This window comes from Protobothrops mucrosquamatus, unplaced genomic scaffold, assembly GCF_001527695.2.
Source record: "Protobothrops mucrosquamatus isolate PMUCROS unplaced genomic scaffold, P.Mucros_1.0 scaffold728, whole genome shotgun sequence".
NCBI classification, from domain to species: domain Eukaryota; kingdom Metazoa; phylum Chordata; class Lepidosauria; order Squamata; family Viperidae; genus Protobothrops; species Protobothrops mucrosquamatus.
Window position 1 is genome coordinate 105,884 of NW_015387004.1, and position 24,825 is coordinate 130,708.

The window sequence follows — 24,825 nt, forward strand, 5'->3', positions numbered from 1 at the left end:
TTATCCAGAAAATATTTTAAAATGAAGCTGATTGTAGAGGGCTGGAGTACATCAAGTTCTACTAACAATACAAAAGTATAGGACTTGTATAGTTCTATAAATACAAATAAAGTATTTATTGTTTTAAAGTTATCCTACCAGCAGAGAATTGGAAGCATCTTTTGTCATCTGACAAAATTATTTCAGTATTCTTAGTTTTTTCCAGCTGTGCCCAGTCTGGCTTCAAATGTTTGGGGCCTATTACTCTCACAATTGCTACAAACATGAATAGGTTGCCTGGGGATTCTGGGACATACTGTATAGGATGAACACTTGATTTAGGAATGCTGGTTTATTATACTTTTCACAGCCTTTATTTTTATAACTATCATCGGTCAAAATTTGAGATTGGGTTTGACTGCTAAGGTGGGCAAATACAATCTAAGTGCCATTGGTCAGTGAGCTGTTTATTTCCATTTCTTATTTGAATAAGTCAGGCTATATAGGATACATACATTTTTTTTTTACGTAGTTGACTTCTGGAGAGGAGATAGGGTAGTAGGGCATAATATCCAGAAGAAAAAAGCAGTATCGCTGAAGGAAGGCCCATAGGAAATGTCTGCCTCAGGTTGCTGAAAAAGTACTGTTTAGGCACAAAGACAAAGCAAGAAGGTTACTGTTGACTTGCTCAAACATGTTCAGTCTGTTCTCAAGTTCTTGGGTATTGTTAACATGGTCGTGGCACCCTAGAAGATACAATACAGTAAATGGACTAGTTATAAAAATATGCCACAAGGAAATTCTTTTGCTTAAGAGAGTACATTTGGAAATTTGAGAGGAAGTTATTAGTGCGTTCATAAAACAACTGCAATGGTAGGTGTGGCCAGTAATCACATTTACAAAAAGAAAGAGGTGCCTTTGAGTCTTGTTGCTCCTTTAAGCCCCCTTTTACTTCTGCCAGAATGATACTTATTAATCCCAATTACATTTTTTCTAAATTGATATTCTAGCTATGTGTATCTGATAAAGTTCATATGGAATAAAACTTGTAAAGATTCAGATTGCAAATTTTATTTAGTTATGTCCATAATATATAAAACATTCAGCAACAATAGTGTTAAACACATACGCCCTATCCAACTTAAACAGTACCGCTCAAAGATATTTGTCCAAAGGGAGAGATGTATAGGTAGTCCTTGGCTTACAACCACAATTGAGCCCAAAATTTCTGTTGCTAATCAAGACAGTTAAGTGAGTTTTGCCCTTTTATGATCTTTCTTGTCACAGTTGTTAAGTGAATCACTGCTGTTGTTAAGTTAGTAGCACGGTTATTAAGTGAATCTGGCTTCCCCATTAACTTTGGTGATCACATGACCCAGGACATTGCGACCGTCATGAGTCAGTTGCCAAGCATCCAAATTTTAATCACGGGACCATGGGGATGGTGCAACAACCTGTGAAAAATAATCATAAATTACTTTTTTCGGTGCCGTTGTAACTTCAAATGGTCACTGAATGAACGGTTGTAAGTTGAGAACTGCCTGTAGATTTTGCTTTCAGTGGTACATTCATTCTATCTACAGTATCTACAGTCGCTCCTGGGTAACTACTCTTTTGCAGATGTATCCATGTAATGGTACATTAACAGCAAATAGGAAATTAGAATTTGAAACTTGAAGTCATAGTCCTTGCTCAAGATAAAACTCTGTAAATATTATTTAAGTAACAACATTTTTCACAGAAGTACTCCAAGTTTATGTTCATGTTTTTCTTTGAATTCTGCCCTTACCTTGGTCAATCATAGTTCATAGGGATTACCTGAATCTATTTCCAAATGTAAGCTGATGTCATGTCTTTTAATTGTCTAAAAACCTTATGAGATCTATTTAGTACATAAGGATTATAAAGATGGTGGGATTTACATTATGCAAACTTCCCCTCAGAAACGCCTGAGAAGGTTGTAGAAGACAATTAGTCTAGACTCTAGACTAATCTAGAATCGTTCTAAAATGTATTTTTTCCTCAAACAAAGGCTAAGGTTGCCATCTAGACTAAATCATTGGAAACTAAGGCTTCTAATTCTACATACCTCTATCCACCTGAAAATAAATTTTATCAAACTCAGCGCAATTGGCTTCTCAATAAATAAATGAAGAATTGTTCAGAGGCTAATCTGTACTTAAGGCTACAAAGACATATTTTGGAACCACTGAGTTCTCACCTAGATGTTTGCAGTACAGGTTAGGTAGCATTATGTCTTTCTCTCTTCAGCACTGGATAGAGCTTATAATTTTGCATTTACAAAATTCATGATTCAACAACATCTGAATTGAGTATGTCATAGATCCCATTTTCTAATGCAAGCCAGTTTATTTGGGCAAGGTAATTTAAAATTAATTATCTATGGCAGTGGAAACTATCACATGAATACAATTGTCTGAAAATAGGAAGCAAGTCCATGTTCAGAAATAAATTGATCAGCTGAGAAATGGCCAGAAGGGGAGGGAACTACCTGAGATGTTTACATTTTAGTAATGAAGACTCTTTTTTCATTGAACAGACTCAATATATTCTGTTTTTAGAGAAAAAGAAGTATTTAGAGAAACATCTATATTCACCATCCTAAATTATTGCGACAGCAGTCTGAAATAACTGCAACACTGCCCTTTTTTTTCTCTTGTAGCAAAGTTACCACTTAAAGAGTGCAATGACAGTAGTATTATAGTTATACTTCTGCAATTTGCAGCTGGATCATGAATCACATTCTTATCCCTCCTTAAATTTTTTTTTCTGTTTTAAAATTTTTAAGAAATTGAAGAATGCTTATTTTTTCTAATTGAACAGTTGCTGTATCACTCAGAATTTCACAGAAACCCTCCTTCATTCTATACATTGTTTTTGATTGACATTACTAAAGACCCAATTGCTTCTGCGTGAAAAACTCCTAGCACGGCTGTAAAAAGCCATTGTGCAGCTATGTTAACTTTTCCGTCACTACAACTTTTTTCTATTCAGACAAAAGTGGAAGAAGCAGTAGTAAAATATTAGGGTACAAATGGAAAGTATCTGAAGGCATTATCAGATCAGCTTGAGTTTTGAGTGGAAAGTAGACTGAAGTTCCCAGTAATAAAATCAATTGCATCACTAGGCACTGCACAGATTCCAGTTGCTTCCCGCTGGAATAGGAAAATTATGTATGAACAGAACCTTATCATCTTGCTGTGTGCACAAAACTATGCCCTTGGTGCAGGAAGGTGTTTGAACTTAGCACATGGAAAGCACTCAACACTGGCATCAACTTGATTGGTGGGAGAGGCGTCAGTTTGCTTCTAGCATAGATCTACAGCCATTGGACCTTCTCTAAAATAATAAAGTTTTGCTGAAATCCTTATGAGTGACTATGATTTGGAACTTGGCACTTTCCCATTACACAGTCATTATTCTGATGACCAAGAATATTTAAACTGCAGTCCTATGAAATAATGTTACATGCAGACATGCAAAGGCTACAGCTTCAGGAAGACAATTTGCTTGCACATATTCCATATATGATCTCTCTCCCCCTTTTATAAAGGTGAGGCTTTTTCTTGAAAACCCATGAATTGGACTAGCAGAGCACACCACAGAAATTAACAAGATTTCTTTTCTAACTAAGAGTATGTGCACCAGTTCAGCAAAGATCTCCATGTAAGAGACTATTTCTGTTGAGTAAGTCTTTTCCCCAAATTGCACCTGATCACAGCACAAAAAAACAACAACACATTTTTTTTAGTCCAGGCTCCTTGACATTACTTTCATTTTATCCCCAGCCCACAAATGAGGGAGGCTCACGACATTCTTAGCTGTTCTGAAATTAAACTACTGTAGCATTTTCTGCCTTATTCCAATACGGGTCAAGGACAATCTCACGGTTTGTAAGATCTGTTCGTCTTATCTGAGAAGGAAGAAAATGACTATCGGTTTATTTACGCCATGACTAGATAAGAATGGGAAAAGGCCTATAGCCTGCAATTCTGTTACTAATTATATGCATCTTATTTAATAGCCAAAAGAAAAAATTAAAAGCAATATGAAAACAAACAAGAACAAAAGAAGCAATCATTCGGCCCAATTTTTTTAAACACAGGATTAATCCCTGACTATACGAAATAATCCTCGTTAGTTCACTTCCCTCGCTACATTACCCGTGTTCACCCGCAACTTCCAAAACTCTCTCGGAACCACTTCTTTAGCTATAACTCAAGTTTAAAATTCTTGGATCTGAAGGGTTTTCCCCAAAAATAAACGTCGAAGCGGTTGCACTCAAGGCTTTTAAATCTAGAAAAAACAAGACATTTGTAACGGCAGAAACTTAGGTGAAGTTTTTATTGGGGGGGGGAGGGGGAAACAAGAGATTCCACACCACTTTCCCTGTACTCGAAGGAAAGTTTTGCAAAAATGCCAAGTGCAGGAAATGCAGCTTCATCCCCCTCCCTCCGCATTTCTCTCTGCGCTGCCGGTCCATCCTTTTCCTCCTCGATCGGTGTGCGTGGCAAGTCACCCTTCCCACCCCTGCGTTATGGAACTTGGGAGGCGGCGCTCGCCGCTGGGCAGGGCGGAGATGAAGCCCGCCTGAATTCCGTGCCTTCCCTCCCGTCTCTCCGTACCGAAATTGAATGGAGAAGCACCCCTTTCTCCCAGCTCCAGCCGTTTTTCTTCTCGCGGGGCCTCCAAGCGCGCCCTAGTGAAGTCTCCACATCGCTCCATCGCCTTCAGAGTACGGAGAGGGTCAAGGCGCTCAGCTTAGCATGTCATCCTCTGCGGCCAAACAAAGGAGCGGCAAGAGCAGCGGCAACCCCGCTTCTTCCGAAAAGGGGGCCCATTCCAACCAACCCGATGACGTGGCGAAGAAGCAGCAGCCGCCGCCGCCGCCTCCTCCTCCTCCCCAGGCCCACTCCAAAGGCAGCAAAGGGGGCTCTCCGCCTTCTGGCGCGGGCAAAGCTGCGTCGTCCTGCAGCTGCGGCGCCATCCTGAACTTTCTCCTGTCCGCGACTTTCTTGGCAGCCGCTGCGGCCTCGGGCTATTACGTCCACCACCTTTTGGGGGAAGTCAGCCAGATCAGCCAGAGGCAGGAAAGCTTCACCAAGCAGCGGGAAGAGCTGACCCGCTCCTTGGAAGGCGCCGTGCAAAAGGTAGTCGGGGAGGATAATAAACAAACGTTTCTTCCCCGGGGAGCGTCGAGTGCGGCCTTTTCAAGGCTGCCGAGCGGGAGCCTGTGGGGGAGGGGAGGGGAGCCGGAAGCCGCCCATCATATGCCCCCGTTTTTTTTTTTATTTAATTGTTCGGAACTATGCGGCGATGGTTCGCCTTGCTTGAAACGCCGCCAAATTTGCTCGCCTGAAGCAACCGCGCCGCCGAAGAGGAAGACTTTGTAGCTCCAAGCGCACGGCGCTTGAATGTTGTCTTTCCACGGAGGAAGGTGGAGAAGGCTGCTGATGGGCTCCCTCTGTTATTTGGGTGGAGAGTGATGAAATTGGCTTTTGCCCGTTTAAAAAGCAGACTTTCCTCCAAGGAGCGGGTTTTGGGTTTTTTTGCAAGCCACGTTTTAGCACGTGGGGTCCATGCGCCGCGAGCAATTTGCAGCGTGGCGTTGCAGAGAATAGCCAGGGAATAAAGTTGAAGTCCCTCGGGGAAAGAAAAACAACTATTAAGGAATAACATTTGATTGTTTTCTAATAATTTTAGAATGTCTTTTTAGTCTTCGCCAGCCACTATGCCCGAGGGTGAGAGAGAGTGGACTTCACAGCCTCGCGGAGTTGGAGGGCGCTGGATTTTCTAGTTTTTTCCTGCTTCCGGTAGAAAATCGGATAGAAAAAAAACATACAAGTTTTCTCACATTCAATCTCCATTGTGTTTAGTAGTATTTAGTCTTTGGGAATTGCCCGCAAGAGTTGCCTCCAAAGAAGTCTTGTGAACGTCTAACGCCAAGTGGCCTAGGTTTTTGTGAGCCATATAGCACATACTTGAATCTTGACTACAAAAGTTAACGTTGCAGCGTTTGTAATAAGTACTTTCACTTGGATTAGGATGCATTAATAAGATAATTGAATGCTTAGTCCGCTTTTCCCAAAATGGTGCCCTTGGGAGTTATTGGACCAGTTCCAATACGTAGCTTTATTGTGTGGAAATTACAGGGAATTGGAATCCATTAATTCAGGAATGGCCCATTTTGTGTAAAATGGATTAGAATATGAATTCACTTTTAACTATATGGATATTTGTTTTAATAAAATACACATCTGACTTTTTTTTAATACAGCAAGTCTCCAAGATTTTTATAAACAAATTGCAGATTGTACAGCAAACCTATAGAGGAAGTTTGTGGTCACAGATTGCTCTGTTCAGTAAGGTTTCATCTTTAAGTAATCTGGATGTACAGTAATTGCTTCAAAGGCTTCTGGGAATTGTAACTTTGAGATGAAGGAGGCCATAGCTTCACCATATAGTTGAGTGCAGTATTTTATGTAGTCATAGAATCTAGTAGTTACCTTCCAATCTGTTCTGTTTGCAACTATAAGAATTAGAAAATCAAGATTCCTAGAGTTTTTCAGACTATGTTTTTTTAAAGTTTTTAGATTCCATTATAGGTAGGTTCTGTGAGAATTTTTTTGAAAGTTCACTTGAACATAGCCAATTTTCTATCACTGATCATTATTGGTGAGGAGTTCCAATAATTTTTTTTTATTTGATGCTTCCATGGCTTGAAAACTCTCCCAAGTTCTGTTTAGTGCAGAGTTTCTTAACCTACTATGGACTTCAACTCCCAGAATTCCCTGGCCAGTTCATACAGTCCATATTAAAGCTACTGAGATTGTGAATCACTGGTTTAGTGAATTTATGGCAGAGTTAGATTTGAAGCAAGGTGCTCTGTGGTTAATTTGTGTGCAGTACTGTGTGACTGAGGGTTAAAGAATTCTGTGTCCAGATTTGTGGCATATGTACTAAATCAAGAGTAGCTCACATTTTTACTAATTCTAGACTTTCTTCATTTCAGTTGAATCTAGGACAAGGAAAGATTCATTCAGTTTATATTACTTTTTAGCAAGCAAGAGTCCAAAATTCACATAAGTCTTAAAATTCATCTAAGACAGTCTTCTGCAAACCATGTCAGTAGATGAAAACAGTCAGATTTGTTACAAAACAAAAACCTTTGCTATTGTATACTTTCCCATTTATCCTTTGTTTGTTTATAGAATTTATAAAGCTGTCCCTTTCAATTTAGTGACTCTGGGCAACTAACAGTGCACAAAAGAATGTCAGGCTCAGCTGACATCCTGGTCTCAGTGCTTGAGGGAAAACCAGGCCTCTTCAAGGCCTTCTGGAAGATTACCAGAATCAGGCCCATCCATATGTCATGGGCGGAGAGGGCTGCTTCATAGGACAGGAGCCACAAAAGGGAAGACATACAGGTGACTCTGTTTAACAGAGGGGACCCAGAGCATGCCTATCCTAGAAGATGTCATTGGATGAGCAAAAATCACAGGCGACAAGAGATCTTGCAAGTAATCTGGTCTTGTGCTTTACATCAGGGCTGGGATATAAATGCAAGTTTTCCTGGACCCACATACAAGATCCTAGGGAGATCTTGAAAGTAGCCTCTATGCTTCAGTCTTACCTTGGATCCTGGTTTAAGATAAATAAAGCAAATGTGAGGTTTTTCAGTAGCACCAAGGCATACCATCCTGCTTGTACCTCTGGTTGAAATTGCCCTTTGGGTTAGATTGTAAAAGTGTTTAGAATCTGCATGGTTAAAGGAAATGAAGTCTGTGTGGGGGTATACACCCCTCCCGACACACACAAAGTTTGACTGTACAGTGTAGAAATGGCCCAAATTTTTTGTACAATATGGGTTTATATTGGCTGTGAAAGTTAAAGTAAATGTATTTACTTTCTGTATTTATCCCTTGCAAAGCAGTATGTTTATAATTGATATCAGCCATAATGTTGAACTAATGTCTGATTAGAAGCCAGAAGCGTTAAAATATGGACGTATATATTATATCCCATTGCTCCTTAATAAAGGAAAGATATTTCCCACAATACTACTGTATAAGCCATCTTGGTTGTTGGATGAACAGAAAGTCTGCATATAAATCCAGTGATAAATTAAAAATAAAAACTATGCTTTGCTATATACACAGGTATTGGAGAGTAGAGTGTTTAACTATAGAACATATATATAATCAGTGCTTTTTTTCTAAAAAAAAAAAGTGCCGGAACTCACACACGTCATACAAACTGTCTTGCCTACTCTACAAGGTTCCATCCAAAAAAGGTGCCGGAACTCCGTTCTGGGCGTTCTATGGGAAAAAAAGCCCTGTATATAATTCAGTGGATTATTTTAGATACTTGGTGGAAAATAAGATTGTGTGGTTTGCATAATAGTTATATTGAGCAACAGAAAAGCATCCTGAGTACATATACATGTAGCAATTTATTTGAAATTACAAATGCAATAGTTGCATAATTAAAGGGGAACCATATCTAATAATATGGACAACCAGCAAATAGCAAAAGTTAGTTTCCTGTGTCCCCTTGCTGCCATCTAGAGGTGGTTATGTTTTTTCAGCCCAGATCTGGTAATCCTAACATTGAAATACTTTTACTGTACTGTAACGTGTGCCTTGCATGCAAATCCCATGTGAATCTGCAGCGCAGAATCTAGCCATTGGTACAAAATCAGATTATGAACATTTTAGACTCCATTTTAAAAACTGCAAATTTTTTATTCTTGTATTGCTTTTTATTTCTATCAAAATCTTTGATGATGGAACATGGTTAATATAAAATAATACAAGGTTGGTAAGAATACAAATAAATGTTTAGACTGTCATAACTAGAAAGCTCTTAGAGCTTTTAATCAGATCACTAAACCATGTTATATAATAAGTGTGAGTGTATATATATGTACTGTCATATTTATTTTGATATACCATGTTGTCTGATTCTTCTACTCTTAGTTACTGATCTTCCTATATGGGACATAATTGATTTTGCTATGCCAACCTTTATTTATATCTTTCAATTTCATTTTTAGATACAGTCTATACACTCTGCTTGTGGTGGCTTTGAATTGGCATTGAAAAATGCTCAGCAAAAACAAGACTTCACCGAGAAGGTTGTTAAGCAAGGGGAGAGTGAGATCAGTCGCATTAGTGAAGTTCTCCAGAAATTACAAAATGAAATTCTTAAAGATTTGTCTGATGGTATTCATGTTGTAAAAGATGCCAGAGAAAGAGACTTCACGTCACTAGAAAACACTGTGGAAGAAAGGCTGACAGAGCTAACAAGATCTATAAACGATAATATTGCTGAATTCACACTTATCCAGAAACAGAGCCAAGACGAAATCAATGAAGTTAAAAAAAAGATGGCTTCACTTGGTGAAACAGAAACATATAAACATGACCTTCACGTCTTGAAAGACACAGTTGATGAGATGCAGAGGGCCTTGAAAGCTAAAGGGAAGACTATAGAAACTTTGCAGAGTACCATAGATTTAATGGAATCTGATGTTCTGTCTGAAGTTAAAGCACTTGTCAACCTCAAACAGGAACATGAGAAGTTTAAAGAAGTAGCTGATACAGAGCACCTTTCATTACAGACTTTAGAAGAGAAAGTTCTTAAAGCAGAAGAATCTCTTTCTCATCTTCCATTGGAGCTGAAGAAACTCAGTGATGACTTGATGCACATCAAGTCTTCCGGTGGTATTCAAGAAGGCTATGCGTTCTCCAAAGATGACATAGAAAGTCTGCAGAAGAGCAATAAAGAATTGGAATCCAGGCTTGGACCCATAGAAGAGAATGTTGAAGCTCTGACATCATCATTTGCCCAGAACACTGAAGGAACAGAACCTTTCATTTTCAAATATGGCACTAAGCTAGCTGCGTTAGAAGAAGGTCTAGGTTCTGTCCAGAGTACTATAGAAAATGATGTACGCTCATTGACCGATACTGTGAGGAGTCTTGGGGAAGCACAGCTCTCAATCTACAGTGATGTTGATGAACTAAGGAGAAGTCTGAATGATCTACCAAATAATGCTGATGCTCTTAGTCATATCCAGAAACAAGTTCTTGCTTTGCTGGGCCAAGAAAAGTCTTCAGTGAATGTAGGGCAGTCTGAAGATAATAAGGCAGAACTCTCTTCTGTTAAAGATTCTGTTCATGAAGTGAGATCTTCTCTTGGTCAGGTAGAATCTGACGTAAAAATGCTTAGGACAGCAGTTGACAGTTTAGTTGCTTACTCAGTGAAAATTGAAACCAACGAGAACGATGTGCAGACAATGAAGGATTCCTTAGATGACATAAGGAATGACTTGGATAGGCTGTTTGTTAAAATAGAAAATATACATGAAATGGTTTGAGTATTGAGCATATTTTAACATTACAAAAAAAAAATGTTTTCCTAGTCCAAAGGAGCTTTGTTGTTTTGTTGTTGGGAAAGTTGGTGGAATGGAAAAGGAGCTGTTGATATCTCTGGAAAAAAAATGTTAATCCAGTTAGGTAGATTCTGTTATTTCTACTATTTTAATTGCTAGGACAAATTAATTTGTTTCTGCAGCTTAATCTGTAGTGCACTGGGCGAGGGTGTGGACCCAAGAAGCAAATTATGATGGCCATTGTCCTCATCAATTTAACAAGCATGGGGGCTCCATCATACACAGAGGCTGTCCCACTCCTTTGAAAACAGACATACTTATGCATTATATTGCCTATGTCAAACTTCTACGATTGAAATAAAGCAACCCATTACAGAAGGTTCTATGTATTAATTAAAATATGCAAACAACTGTAATTATATATAATATATACAGTATTCATATGAAAATTATCATATGGAATAATCACATTTGAAATTGGATTCTTCCATAATCCATGCTTGTCAATGTAGCCATTCCACAACAAAACCAAAGGTGTTTTTGATGTGTCCAGGGGCAATAAACATTGGTAGTATTGGACAGAACTTTGCTATTACAATAGTGCCTTCTCTTGGGACAGTTTACTGTGATATCAATTGAATTTGCATTTACCCTTTGTGTCCTAATTCATTGGTGCAAAGATATATGGGGTCAAGATAAGAAAATGAAAACAGTGAAAAAAATATATAAACATGGAACGTGCCCCCCCAAGAACAAAGGGCAATAAAAATAAAATTGTTCACTGTATTTAACATTTTCCTTATGACATAACAAGATGCAACAGTGACATTCAGTGTTAAGTGCCTTACGTTCTTCCTATTATTGACTTGGATGAAATAAAATTAGACTTCAGATTGATTATCTAAAAAGTCCAATAAATTAAAAACTACCTTTGAATTTGAGTAATTCTTCAAAGAAGAAATATTCATAATGTTCATTTTACAGAACCACTGAGTTTTACAGTTGGGTAGATTCTTGTTTATCTTCTTTAGAAAATATTTTGACGTTGATTCTTCTGTTGATTTATACATAATTGTTGAGAAAGATAAACAGAAGAAGACTACAAAGAATGCTTGTAGCATCAAGTAGTAGAGGTAACAGGTAATCCTCAGGAAGAGAATCAAACAAGGTGTGCAGTAGCCATGTGTAATATAAGCAGCGTATTCAGTAACTACTTCTGTAGAGATACAATGCCTTAAAAATCAGAGCTATGCCTTGTGTTAAGATCAAGTCATTATTTTTCGGGAGTGCTTTTATTGTCTTTTTTGTGAATCTCGAATGACTGTGTAGTTGGCTGTGAAATAACTTTCTTGGTATGTGTAATTTGAATAAATACTTATTCTGGTTGCAGTTAACCATTTTTTCTAGTTTTGAGGAAGATAGAGAAATTAAGGGGTAAAACAGACATAACAAGTTGTATTAGTTTCTTTGAATCCTTAAGTTTTGCTTACTAAATAGCTGCTACTATTGAAACTGTCATGGACTCGGTTAGTATTCATGGATCTATTGCTACTCGCCATTTTTTTGTACGCTGTTTGTCTGCAAAGCAGCATTACATACAGCTAGACCCAAAATAGTAACATTTTTATAATCCAAGAATAGGTTGCATTAATCTTTTCTGCAGATTTATTATTCTGAGAAAATAAATATAATACAATATTATATTAGAATACCAAGTATTTTATATGTATAGTACATCTGTAGTTGTGGGATGGATTAGTTAGCTAGTAAAAGGGGAAATAAAATACAGAAAATTAATTCAAGGCAGTTCACACATTGAGCTAAACCATAATATATTTTTCAAAACTTCAATTTTATATGTTTGGCAAACAAATTATACATTTAAACCATAGTTTATGGCTCTGTTAAGTGTGAATGAGGCGTCCTTGGCTTGTTTAAATCTGATTAGAATAAAACCTGGCTTAATAAGAAATATGAATCAAAATGTTTAGCCATGGATACCAGCTACTCATAAAACAGCTTTAATTTAGCTAAAGGGTGTGTGTGTGTTAATGTATTCTGCTTTCAAGTATTTAAAATACAAGTAGTCCTCGACTTTATGCCCACAATTGAGCCCAAAATTTCTGTTGCTAAGTGAAACAGTTTTAAGTGAATGTTGTCCCATCTAACAACGTTTCTTGCCACAGTTGTTAAGTGAATCACTGCAGTTCTTAAGATAGTAACATGGTTGTTAAGGGAATTTGGCTTCCCCATTGATTTTGCTTGTCAGAAGGTCGCAAAAGGTGATCACATGACCCTGGGACACTGCAAACGTCATACATATGAACCATTTCCTTAGCCTCTGAATTTTGATCACGTGACTGCGGGGATGCTGCAACGGTCGTAAGTGTGAAAAATGTTCATAAGTCACTTTTTTCAATGCCACTGCAACTTCAAATGGTCACTAAACAAACGGTTGTACACGTTTGGTAGTAACATTATCAGTGCATTAGCTACTTCAGTTGTGTGATGTTTGTAGCACACAGTGGAAGAATATTACATGAGACTGTTATCCAGGCTACTTGAGCGCCACTTGGAAACGGTGTTAGTAATACTAAAAATAAAAAGCTAAAAAATAATAGAAACGAAGGAGAGATGAAGAAACTTCGTCTATAAAAATGAGGTCAATTAGCATAATAAGCAATAATACAGTTTGCTTGATTCTGGATGAGCGTATTATACAGATTTAGCTATTGGTTTGAAGCCATAATTTAATGTGTTAGCAATGAGCAAGATCAGCCTGTTGTGGCCTATTTAATAAACTATGGTTCAGTACAATTTGAAAAACATGGAACTATATTTCTTAAAATGGTAAAAGCTACAATCTTAACATAAGGTTTCTTGATTCTCCGACATACTGAACTCACTAGCATTAGTCTTGGAGATGCATAGGATGGGGCTTTTAATCCTGAAGGTCAAGAGTGAGACACAACACGGAGGTGTATGAATTCAAACTCAATAAAGTTGGAAGGGGCTACTCAAGTCCCACTCCATGCAAGAATCCAGATTAAAGCATCATTGACAGACTGATGTCTAGTCTTGATTTGAACACATCCTGTAAATACATTAAATTCCACCATTCTGGGTAATTGTAAATGTTTGTCTTCATATCCGCATTAAAAATTACATTGCATTATGTGTGGTATGCATCCACACATCAATATGAGAGACAGTTTGGTCTAGTGCAGGGGTAGGAATGACTGGCTCAGGAATTCTGGGAGTTTGAAGTCCACGAGTCATAAAAGAGCCAAGGTTGCCTACCCCTGGTCTAGTGATTAAGGCTAGAAACCAGGAGACAGATCTAATCCTGCCTTAGGCATGAAAAACCAGCTGAGCAACTTTGGGCCAGTCACGGTCTCAGCCCAACTCGCCTCTTAGGGTTATTGTGGGGAAAACAGGAGGAGGAAGAAGTATTAGGTATGTTCGCTGCCTTGAGTTATTTATAAAAAATAATAAACGCAGGATAAAAACAAAGCACTTTCAAAATAGCCTGGTGATACACATCATATACATTAGTATCATATTGACTTACATTAATGCCTTTGAACTTCTAATTCTTCCTATGAGGGGAAAAACATTCAAACTTGCAAGGTTCTATTACCATAGCTTTACCATAAAGTATTGACCTATATATGAAATTGGTTTCCCAGTCTGGAACAACTGAATCCTACTGTGCCCCTCAATATCTTTTACTTTTGCTGCAACAGGGAAAGTCTCCGCTTCAAGGATATCTTCAGAGATACTAGTTTCTTGGCTTTAATTAGTAAATCTCAGAAACCAAGTGATCCTGATCATCTGAGCCAAGGTTGACTACCCCTGATCTGAGCTGTGAGTTTACAGAGAATTTAACACTGGAACAGTTCAACACTGCCATCTAGTGAGAATATGTGGTAATACTACATCGTTAGTACTCCATAAAGAACATGACTTTCCTGTCAAGCATATACTCTAATTTATGATAGCATTAAAAAGTGAGCAGGAGAAAGAAAACTGACCAGAGCTGAGGGGCTTGAAAAAAATCATATTCAAACAGATTAGGAGTGAAGATATTTTTGTTTTACGATGCACTATTTTTAAGTGCAGGAAAGAAAACAGCATTCTACATGTGTCCAACTTCAGTTTTATATATTTATATATTGATAAATTGGTATATAATTACTATGGTCTGTGGATCTATTATATTTTCAATTGATTTCAGACACAGAATTCTCCTTTACCAGACACTGAGTGAGCACTTTTGGTCAGTAATCCAGGCAATTTCAAGATCCCTTGTTAGTCACTGCCAACTCAATCCCTACTGGCATGTGCACGAAGCTTACACTTATGTTTGCTTCAGCATGCTCAGCTTCACACTTGCTGCCATTGAACTGTGTTTGCCATCTGAAAATCTGTTCATCCATTTTGGACACATCTTTTTGGACCCCCAGTTGACACTTGATTTTCAGTTTTACTCACCCAAATAATTTAGACTTTGCTGTCTCACTGCCCAATTCCTGTAAGTCAGTTATTAGCAACTTAAGTGTGGATAACCCAAGGTAGGGAAAGAAGGCAGAACAAGACTTCTGGAGTTATTGCCAACCCTTGTGTCAGCAATGGGCATTTACTGTAGGTGTCTATATTGTATTTTCTTTTGCACACAGATAATCCTCACTTAGCGACCATTTCACAGTTATGACTGATGAAAAAAAAACTTTATAACCAATCTTTGCGTTTATGATCGTTGCAGGTCTGTAAAGCCAAGGAAACCTGAAATAAGATTCTAAGTACAGTCGCAGTTGCTCTTAGTGATCACTTCACATAACATTGTTAACGGTCCCAGTTGTGGTTGCTAAACAAGAACTCCCTGTAATGTAATAATGGGTCAGATCTGTGTCTATATGTGTATAAACTCTCTTTTTATGTATCTCTGCAGTTTTGGGCACGTGTGATGGAATGGGACAATTTGCCATGGCCAACTCACCCCGGAGGAATTCCATTTTTGTCACTGGAAATAATGTCAAAGAAACAATGGCGGATGACATTTATCGTGTTGAGTTATCCCAAGTGGAATTGTCTCCTGCAAGTTGCGCCGTGGCGAGATGGAGGCAGCAGGTTGGCTGAGGCGAAATGGCTGTGGTGAGTTGGTCACAGCAAGATGGTGCAGCAAGATGGCCATGGCAAGGTGGCCATGGTGAGTTGGCTATGGCAAGTTATCTTAGACCCCAGAGCAGACATTCTCTGATCAGTTGATTAAGATGAAGGCATATTTAGAATGAAACAATCTGCTCTGTTTGTAATCACTGCCCAACTGCCTCTCCTGTAAAGATACATTAGGAAATGTTTTCTTGGAATTATGTTCTCTACTCTCCCTGGCTTGATCTGGACCACTTTTAATTCAGTCTTTGATTTGCTGGGTTTTACTCCGCACATCAAATTTGATCTGTTCAGGTTTCAGAGAGCTACACTATCCTGTTGATGGACAGATAGACATGCAGAGCCTTGAGTCTTTTTGCAATATTCTTTCCAACATTCTGTAGGGTTTTAAGAATAATGAAGCAGCACAAGCATACAGAGTGTACCATCTTAAATTCTTTCCAAACCCCTTTTCTACTAAGTCATAGAGAGTATCTGCATTTTCATCTGTGTAAAACACATACGTGTTACATCTATATATGTTTGTGTATGTGCACTTTTTGTTCACAATCTCAAACTGTTATTTGTACAGCTGAATTTGTGATTATTTGAAAAGACCTAGAATTAAATCCTGGAATAAATGTTAGGCATAATGTTTTTCTGTATATATACAGATGTGTATACATCCACAACTAATCTAGCTATCCAGTGTTCTCTGTGAGCCTCTTCTGTAAACAAGTTCCTAACTATGCAATTACCTATTTGGAGACTGAGATTTCTTGTCAATTTTGTAGGAATCTTAGATCATCCAATGAAGCTGAGAGAGCAAAGTACATCACCACTTAGCTTATAGTGAACTCATGAAAATTATTGTCACGGTTCTGGTGATGAATTAAAAAATAGACTGGATGGATGAGAGAAAACTGATGGAGAACAAAACTTTTCATGGCTACTAGTCATGACGGCTACATATTATTTCCAGTATCAAAGACAATATCAAAACAATTGCTGGAGTTCATGTACTGTTTGTGTCATATTGGCCCTGGCCACTGTGATAATTAGTTTGGTCCAATACAACTCTTCTTGTATATTTGGATTCTGCCTTTTGGGTGAATGTATAAAGCAACTAGATCTCTTCTCCCATATATTACTGGTTCAAAATCAACTTGTCTTGCTATAAAACAAATAAAAGCAGGGATAGATTAGATACCTAGTTCCAAGTATGGGAAATGCAACTTCTTCTGTCTACTAGATTTGATATGCTATGATCATGCCAAGATTAAAATTGGAAAGCTTTGTAGTCTTTTCACTACCATGCAGTACACTACAGAAATTACATACCTCATCTTTATAGGACTCAAACAAACAAACAAACAAATATTCATTGCATCTAGCACCCTGCTCCTCCAAATAAAAACATCTGTAAGAGATGGATTTGTTGTAGCTTCTATTTTAACACAGTGAATGGGAAATCATCACTTCTCCAGGTAACTGTTTCACCTTTCACAGCATTTTTCTTAAGGATTTCTTTTTTCCTAAGATTCAGTTAGAATCAGCCTTTCTGCCCTTCTGGCTTCTGGAACATGTCAGAGTTGAATGCAGCATCTCTTTAAAACAGTGTTCAAAGCAACCTTTGAATTCAGTGTTTGAGTAAGTGATGTATCGCCTTACCCTCCAGCCAAATCTGAGCACACATGCACTCAGTCATACAGCAGGTGTTTTCACATATGTGTGCACACATACATATACTCAGTGCTTTTTTTGTAAAAAAAAAAAAAAAGGTGCCGGAACTCACACATGTCATACAACCCACCTTGCCTACCCTACAAGGTTCCATCCAAAAAAGGTGCCGGAACTCCGTTCTGAGTGTTCTATGAGAAAAAAAAGCCCTGCATATACTATTAATGTAATTTATTTGAATCAGGTCATGCCTAACTCCAAATGCCTCTGCATACAATTTTTTTTTCCTCACGTAATTGTTATTCCTTCTCTCTCACTTGCTCCCTCGCTAATCAACTAGTTGGCAGGAATTTTGACAGAGAAGCATCAATTTGGCTGGCTGACAAATCTGGATCAAACTTTCATAATTCTTTTAGCCTATGTATTCCCTGCATTGCACAAGCTATGAGTTTCTTGCCCATTCTCTGATTCATTCATCTGTGCCTAATTTAAGCCTTCCTCTGCTCATGCATCTAAATATAATGGCATCCCCAACTCCACACATTAGAGAGAAGAATCAACCAATGCAGAGTAATTTTGAGATCTACAGCAGGGCTTTTCAACCAGTGGTACGGGTACCACCTGTGGTACATTGGCACCTGGAAGGTGGTACGTGACCATCCTAGAAAAGTGGTAGCGGGGGAGGGGAATGAGCTGAACCGGTGGCAGCACCGCACAAGCTTGAGCGAGAGATGGCTGGAGCTGCAGGGCTGTCAGGGCTCAACGGAGGCACCAGGATCAGCGCCAGGCTCCAGCTGGAGCTCGGCGCTGATCCTGGTGCTTCTGCTGAGCCCAGAAGAAGCGCCGATCACCTGGAATGTTGCAGCATCTCCAGGGTCTTGTGATTTACATTCAGATGCTTGGCAACTGATTCATATTTATGACGGTCACAGTGTCCCAGGGTCATGTGAAGTGACCAAAACCTGCTGCAACCACCCAGCAGACGGAGGGGAATAAAAACCAAACACTCCCCCACCCCACCCCCGCTGCCAATCCTCAACAGAAATGCTCACAACAATGAAAACCTCAGACAGGAGGAAGAGCGCAGCCGGGTGGGTAGGCAGGTGTCTTGCTCGGCTGTGCCTTGCGGGGCATTTTTTTCAGTGCTATTGTAACTTCGAACAGTTACTAAGCGAACTGTTGTAAGTCGAGGACTGTACATCACTTTTTTCCTTTTTTGGGGGGGGGGGTCATCAAGTTTTTAACACCTTGTGAGGCGACTGGTGGTACTCGGATATTGCCATATCCTAAAAGTGGTACAATGGGTGAAAAGGTTGAAAAGCCCTGATCTACAGAACTGTATCTGCATCAGAAATCTGTAATGAAGGAACCTTACCCACAGAACACCATGGGAGAAAATGTTGAGTGACTCAGAAGAAAAGATAACTGGAGATAGTGAGAGAAATGGAATGGGAAGGCTAACAAAGAGACATAGATTAATAAAAAAAGGATGGAGACAGCTCATTGTCTAGATATGTTATTTCTTGGTTCACAATGGGAATCTTTTTATAGCACAGACATCAAACATTTTAAGGCAATTGTGATGAAGTACCAATATTTCCATTCCTCCTTAAGAACACTCATTACCTGAAAAAAAAAGTGAATGAAGATTGAGTGTATAAGATGAATACAGAAAGCAAACTAACTAATTGTTAGGTGAATAGAGATGAAGGAATCCTGAACTCTAGTAGTCCTTCCTGTGCAATTTTGGTGCAGGGTGTCTCATCTCCTTTTCTGATTTAATCTATCTGCCAAGGCCCTGTAGAAGAAAGCAGGAATGATCAAGTACCCTATTAGAATCTGATTTCAAGAAGGGAAAGTGGAAGAACACTCGTAGCTGTAACTATTATTGCATAGGCTTTTCAACAGAAGACATTAACATAGAAAGATTTTCATTTTAGCAGCCTAAATGATTGGCAAAAGTCTAAATGATTGAAGTCTTAGTCATCTCCACCCACTCTTACCATTCCATCATAATGACAAAAGGATGGTTATTCTAGCTAGGTCAGCAATAGAAGGCTTTTCTCACTGAGCCAGACATAAATATACAAAATTCCAGCCTTTCTTATCCAGACCACCTTGGTCTGCGATAGAATGAAAAACGTTATGAGACAAGGCGGAAAACATAATAAGCATAGTGCGGTTAACAACTTCCTTGGAATTCATTTGTGAATTTAAAGTGAACTTGCTTTGCCATTTTGCTGTTAACATTCCATCTCTGCTCTACAGCCCTTTGTTAATTTGTGAAAAGAGCTACAGTATACCTATATATGTGGTTTTTAAAATTCTTATGCATTATTAGGAAAGTGGTCAGATTGTTGGCTGTTTTTAATAGTGGGAGGAAGCTTGGCTTTTCTTGCCCTGTAAAACATGGTTGAAATACAGTTAGGGACAGGGTTGGGGTATTTGTGTGTGTTGGGGGGGGTTACAAAAGATTAATGATAGAAGAAGCCTGTTGAATGTCTGCCTACCACAAAAATATTAACAGAACAGCAGCCAGGGTTATATTACCTATAGTAGCATGATAAGTACATCACATATATCTCATTAAAGACATTGATGTCTTCATTACAATATTCCCAGCTATTCATGCACAAATGTATCATGACTGAGAAGAAAAAAATTGTCTTAAAGCAAGACCTACACCAGGGGCATACAATCTTGGCAACTTTAAGACTTGTGAACTTCAGGGAGTTGAAGTCTACAAATCTTAAAGTTGCCAAGGTTGGACACACCTGTCCTACACAATGGCAGCTATTTTGTGGGAACACATCATACACCAGCCCCAAACTTTTGCCTGTCCCCAAATTACAGAGACCCATCTGAGCATCAGAGGGTTACAGAATATAAAACAATTGGTTAAGCCATGGGTGTCAAACTCGCGACGTCACATGATGTGTTGCGACGTATCGGGACTTTTTCCCCATTGCCAGCAATGGAGTGGGTGTGGTTTTGGTGTGATGCAATCTGGCCCATGGGCCAGCAGTTTGACACCCCTGGGTTAAGCCATTAATACATGTTTTAATTTCAAAACATCTGCTTTTTACTCAATATCTTGACCTGAAAATCCTAGATAATCAATTGTTCTTCACGGAAACTATTGTTCTAATCAGAAACCTCAATGGAACTGCATTTATTTATTATAATATACCCTAATTTTCCCTAGGGCTTTTTCCTTTGAACATACATAGTCTATACATGTGGTAAAAACTATTTGTCTTCTTTAACATGGTGAATTTGCCACTTCTCTCATTACTTGCAGAAGCCTTTGTCTGACAGTCTCTAGACTTAGTCTGCAATTCCATCTGCATTATATTTTTCATATAACAACCAGTTAAGACAAATATTCTCAGAAAATAGAATACTTTTTATTATAATAATTGAACATATAAATATGTTTATGAACATAGATTCAATATTTTTAGCTGAAAGATTGCATCTTGCAAATTCAAGATTTAATTAAAATAAGGATATTATTTTATTTTTTGAAAAGCCATTTCTCCATCATGAGGTCTCCAGGAGCATGCAAGAAAGGTATGTACAGCCAATTGGATCTTCTGACTTAATAATGTCATAATCAAAAACATAGCTTATTTGGTTTTTAAAACATATCAAATAGTTTTTGAAAAAACAAACAGAATAACAAGGAAACAGGTACTCTGAGATGTATTTCTCATCTTCCTTTCTTAGTTCTGCATTAATTGATTTTATTAATGTCACATTATATTTGACTTTCCCTTTAATAACATTATTTTAATTCTTTTGAACTGGATAAAATTATGGCCATTTTATATGGAAAGTGGCTATGAGCTTCCAATATGTCAAAATATTGGTAAATTTTCTGTATTGGAATACATTTGGCATAAAATAATAATGTTCACCACCTGGTGGAGCTACTGTTTGTAAAAAAGATATGAAATTCTACAAAGTTTGACTTTTCTTTACTTATTTTCTGTGAAATAGCAGAGCAGTAAATATTTGCTACATAATTTGTATATTTCAGGCTAAGATGACATACCATAACAATCCAAATTGTTGTTTTTGTACAGGTACTAATGCAACTGAGATTCAAAGAGCTTCTCAACCTAGGTGTTTTAGAAATGTATTGTACTACAACTTTTATCATCCCCCAAATAGCCTAGTCTGTGGAATGATGGAGTAGCCAATAAATCTGGAAACCACAATGAAATGAGAAGGCAGGTGTTCAATGTGAAAAACAGGAGGGCCTTTAGTCACAATATCAGAACCATTATCCTGATTTTTTTGGTCATTTCTTATGAATAGCCCATTGGGAGTTTGTTTTTAGGTACTCTGAGTATAACCATGGAACATTCATGTTTGGCATTTCTATTTGGATAGAACACAACATGCCACTTTACAAGCCATGTAGGGGAATTCATGCCAACTTTCTGATTCAAAAAGTAGCTTTCCTTATATCACAACCATGATACAGGATGTAAGTTGGTTATCCTGCTTTTGGATCCTAAAGAGCAGGTTGCTTCTTCTCCTCCCCCTCCCCCTCCCCCTCCCCCCCTCTCCCCCTATCTCAACATTCGAAGTAAATGCTAGCCAGGAGAAGGCGACAAAGTATTTACAGGACAGGATCTATATCCTCTGATGCTCTACTACAGGGGTGTCAAACTCAATTTCATTGAGGGCCACATCAGCATTGCGGTTGCCCTCGGGGGGCTGGGTGGGTGTGGCTTACTGGGTGGGTGTGGACAGAGTGGGTGTGGCCTATTGGGTGGGCATGGCCAGCTCTACATCATTAGTGTCAAGGGTGCCTGTGGGGGCCTGGGCAGGAGTGGGACAGATCTGAGGGTCTCTGGCAGAAGAGGGTGGGACCAGGGCAAGTGCCAAGGCAAGGTCCACTGGAGGAGCCTCACTGTTCCTCTCAGGCCATGTGTGGGGGCTGGATGGTGGTGCAGGTTGCCCGGAGCCCTGGGCAGCAGAGATCAAACGCCCAACCTGGCCCTCAAGCACCCGCAGCACCGAGCCCAGCCCCACTTCCCCAAGGGGGCGCCTAGCTGTACTTACCTCCTCCTCAAGGCTGCTGCCGCTGTGCTTGCTCTCCTTAGCCAGGTTGCTCATGATGGGTACAAGGGCAAAGTCAGACGGGGGCCCATTCCATCTCCATGGGAGGAGACCCAGCTTTGTATCCAAAGCTTCCTTAGCAATAGGATGGAAGACCCCAAGGATAGGCCAGGGGGAGGGGGCAAGGGGATGGTGAAAAGGCAGCAAGGCAGGACTAAGACTTCCCTCAGACCCTCGCTCTCCTTCTTTCTTTCCTTTCTTTCTTCCTTCCTAAGTACAGAGTGGTGGGAAAATATTTGAGATGAGGGAGGGAGAAAAACAGGCAAGAAACGCAGCTGGGGAGGTGTCACCCTTCGTGAGGAATGAAGAAATGCACCATCACCTGGAAGTGGCCAGCACATGGCCCCCACCTACTTCACATATCTGGCTTGGTGGGCTCTGGGGGAGGGGGTGCCATGAGCAGCGTGAGAGTCAACGTTACCTGCGCAATGCCGCCCAGCCCCCAGCCTGCCCGGTTTCAGCAGGCAGCGAGGAGCTCTCCTCACACAGCTCAGAGGCTGAGCCAGGCGGCACAAATCTGAAAAGCGCGACGCCGCCCAGCCCCCAGCCTGCCCTGTCTCGGCAGGCAGCGGGGCGCTCTCACAGTGCCGAGAGGCTGAACCAGGTGGCGCGAATCCAAAAAGAAGCGCAATGCTGCCCAGCCCCCAGCCTGCCCTGGTTCAGCAGGCAGCAGGGCGCTCTCCTCACAGCGCCGCGAGGTTGAGCCGGGAGGTGCGAAGCTCACCAGCTTTGCACCTTGCTGCCTGCTGAAACTGGGCAAGCTACGGGCTAGGCAGCATTGCACTTCTCATCAGTTTTGCGCCACCCGGCTCAGTCTCTCAGCGCTATGAGGAGAGCGCCCCGCTGCCTGCCGAAACCCCTCCCCCGGAGCCCATCAAGCTGGATAGGTGAAGTAGGCGAGGGCCATTTGCTGGCCACTTCCAGGTGATGGTGCATTTCTTCATTCCTCACAAAGGGTGACACCTCCAAAGCATGCACCCAGGGGGTGGGGCCGATGCGGCAGGGGCTGGTTCCTCGCTGTTTCCAGACAGTCTTGTGGAGCTAAGACTAAATGCGTTTCAGCATAGATGGCCACCACAAAATTGTACATTGGCTCCTGGCTGGCCTGGGCCTGGGCCAAGGCAGCAAGGGCCGTTCCCTCACTGTTTCCAGGATGGCTTCGCGGGCCACATGAAATCACTTTGCGGGCCGCATCCGGCCCCCGGGCTTTGTGTTTGACATGTCTGCTCTACTATTCTTTAATGTATTAGTTAAAGTTTTTAAACAACAGTTATTTGAACTTACCAGATTAAAAAATAGTTCAAATCTGAATCTGTTAGCTCTGTTTTGCCTTTCTTTGGGTTCAGCATAATCTACAATGAATAAACTGAAGTAGTTTAGTTAGTTAAAAGAATAGCTTTGTCACATAAACAGCATGTAAATTATGAAAAAAGGTTTACATTTCAGCCTTGCACAAAAATAAAATCCTTAAAATGTAATCTATCATGTAACTATTTTCAGCCTCTTTCCAAGAAATGCATGCAAATTCTCTGCCCATTTCCATCTTTCTTCTATATCTATTTGTATGAATCATCCGTCATAGAATATTTCCACTGCTGTTATCATGTTTTATGGACAGTTTACTTAGAAGCTGCTTGCAGCTGCTTCTGGAAATTGGTGAAGGCATCTGACTTACAGAAAGAAGAGTTTTCCTGACCTATAGCTGTACCATGAAATAAGGCTATTATTAGATGCTCTACTCCATGACTCATCCATTTGAAAGGTGGCATTACCAGGCATATATATTCTTATTGATAATCAATATTATTGCTATTTTCATTGTGATGGCCTGTGGGATAAATTCTCCAGCTTTCGGGAATATCTAATATGGTTAAGAAATCTAATTTTTTCTTAATCCTTTGATTAAAACCTTACTGCTGTGGCTAAAGATATGCAGATCAATTTAAATCCCACCCAGTTTGTGAGACAGATTTCCATTCACACAGATTTGTTCCTGGGTTTTTAGTAAAAAAATCTTTGCACATAAAGATGTGGGTAAATTTGTAGGGCTGAAGGCTGTACTTTTGAAAAAGCACAAGAAAGCAAGTTTCTTGGCTTTTCCTTTTTGTCAGCAAAATGGCTCTGATTTCTGTAGCAATGCAACATTTTGATGGATATTCCTTGCAGCATCTCTTTGAGAATTCATGCAGTCACACAGAGCTCTGTCTTAGAAGCCAATTTCATGTAACTTCCTATCTTGAGATTAAATTTGTATGCAGCTCTCCCACATCATTTCTCTTTGTATATAGAGAACTGGCTCAAAAAGGTCATGGAAAATAGAATATGCTTGCTAAAGAAAATCAACTTTGCTCAAACTAAAATAATTAAAATACTGAGCTACATGTTACACATAGAGTTCCTTTAGAGAAGCAATCTAGGGAAGCAACCTAGAACTAAGGAGAAACTTCCTGACAGTTAGAACAATT

The 24,825-nt window shown here is 39.6% G+C and overlaps 1 protein-coding gene across 1 annotated transcript; it reads left to right on the forward strand.

Moving 5' to 3' along the window:
• The first annotated feature begins 4,567 nt into the window (after window positions 1-4,567).
• On the forward strand, window positions 4,568-11,787 carry CKAP4 (cytoskeleton associated protein 4). Its single transcript, XM_015818364.1, has 2 exons — window positions 4,568-5,150; window positions 9,056-11,787. Exons 1-2 carry the CDS (start codon window positions 4,767-4,769, stop codon window positions 10,379-10,381), a joined length of 1,710 nt encoding a protein of 569 aa, XP_015673850.1. The 5' UTR covers window positions 4,568-4,766; the 3' UTR covers window positions 10,382-11,787.
• Window positions 11,788-24,825: the final 13,038 nt, after the last annotated feature.

Excerpts from the sequence above, each read along its gene's own strand:
- CKAP4 (XM_015818364.1), top strand. The coding sequence starts at position 4,767 with ATGTCATCCTCTGCGGCCAAACAAAGGAGCGGCAAGAGCAGCGGCAAC. Across the intron at positions 5,151-9,055 it reads TGGAAGGCGCCGTGCAAAAG|ATACAGTCTATACACTCTGC; the intron begins GTAGTCGGGGAG and ends TTTCATTTTTAG.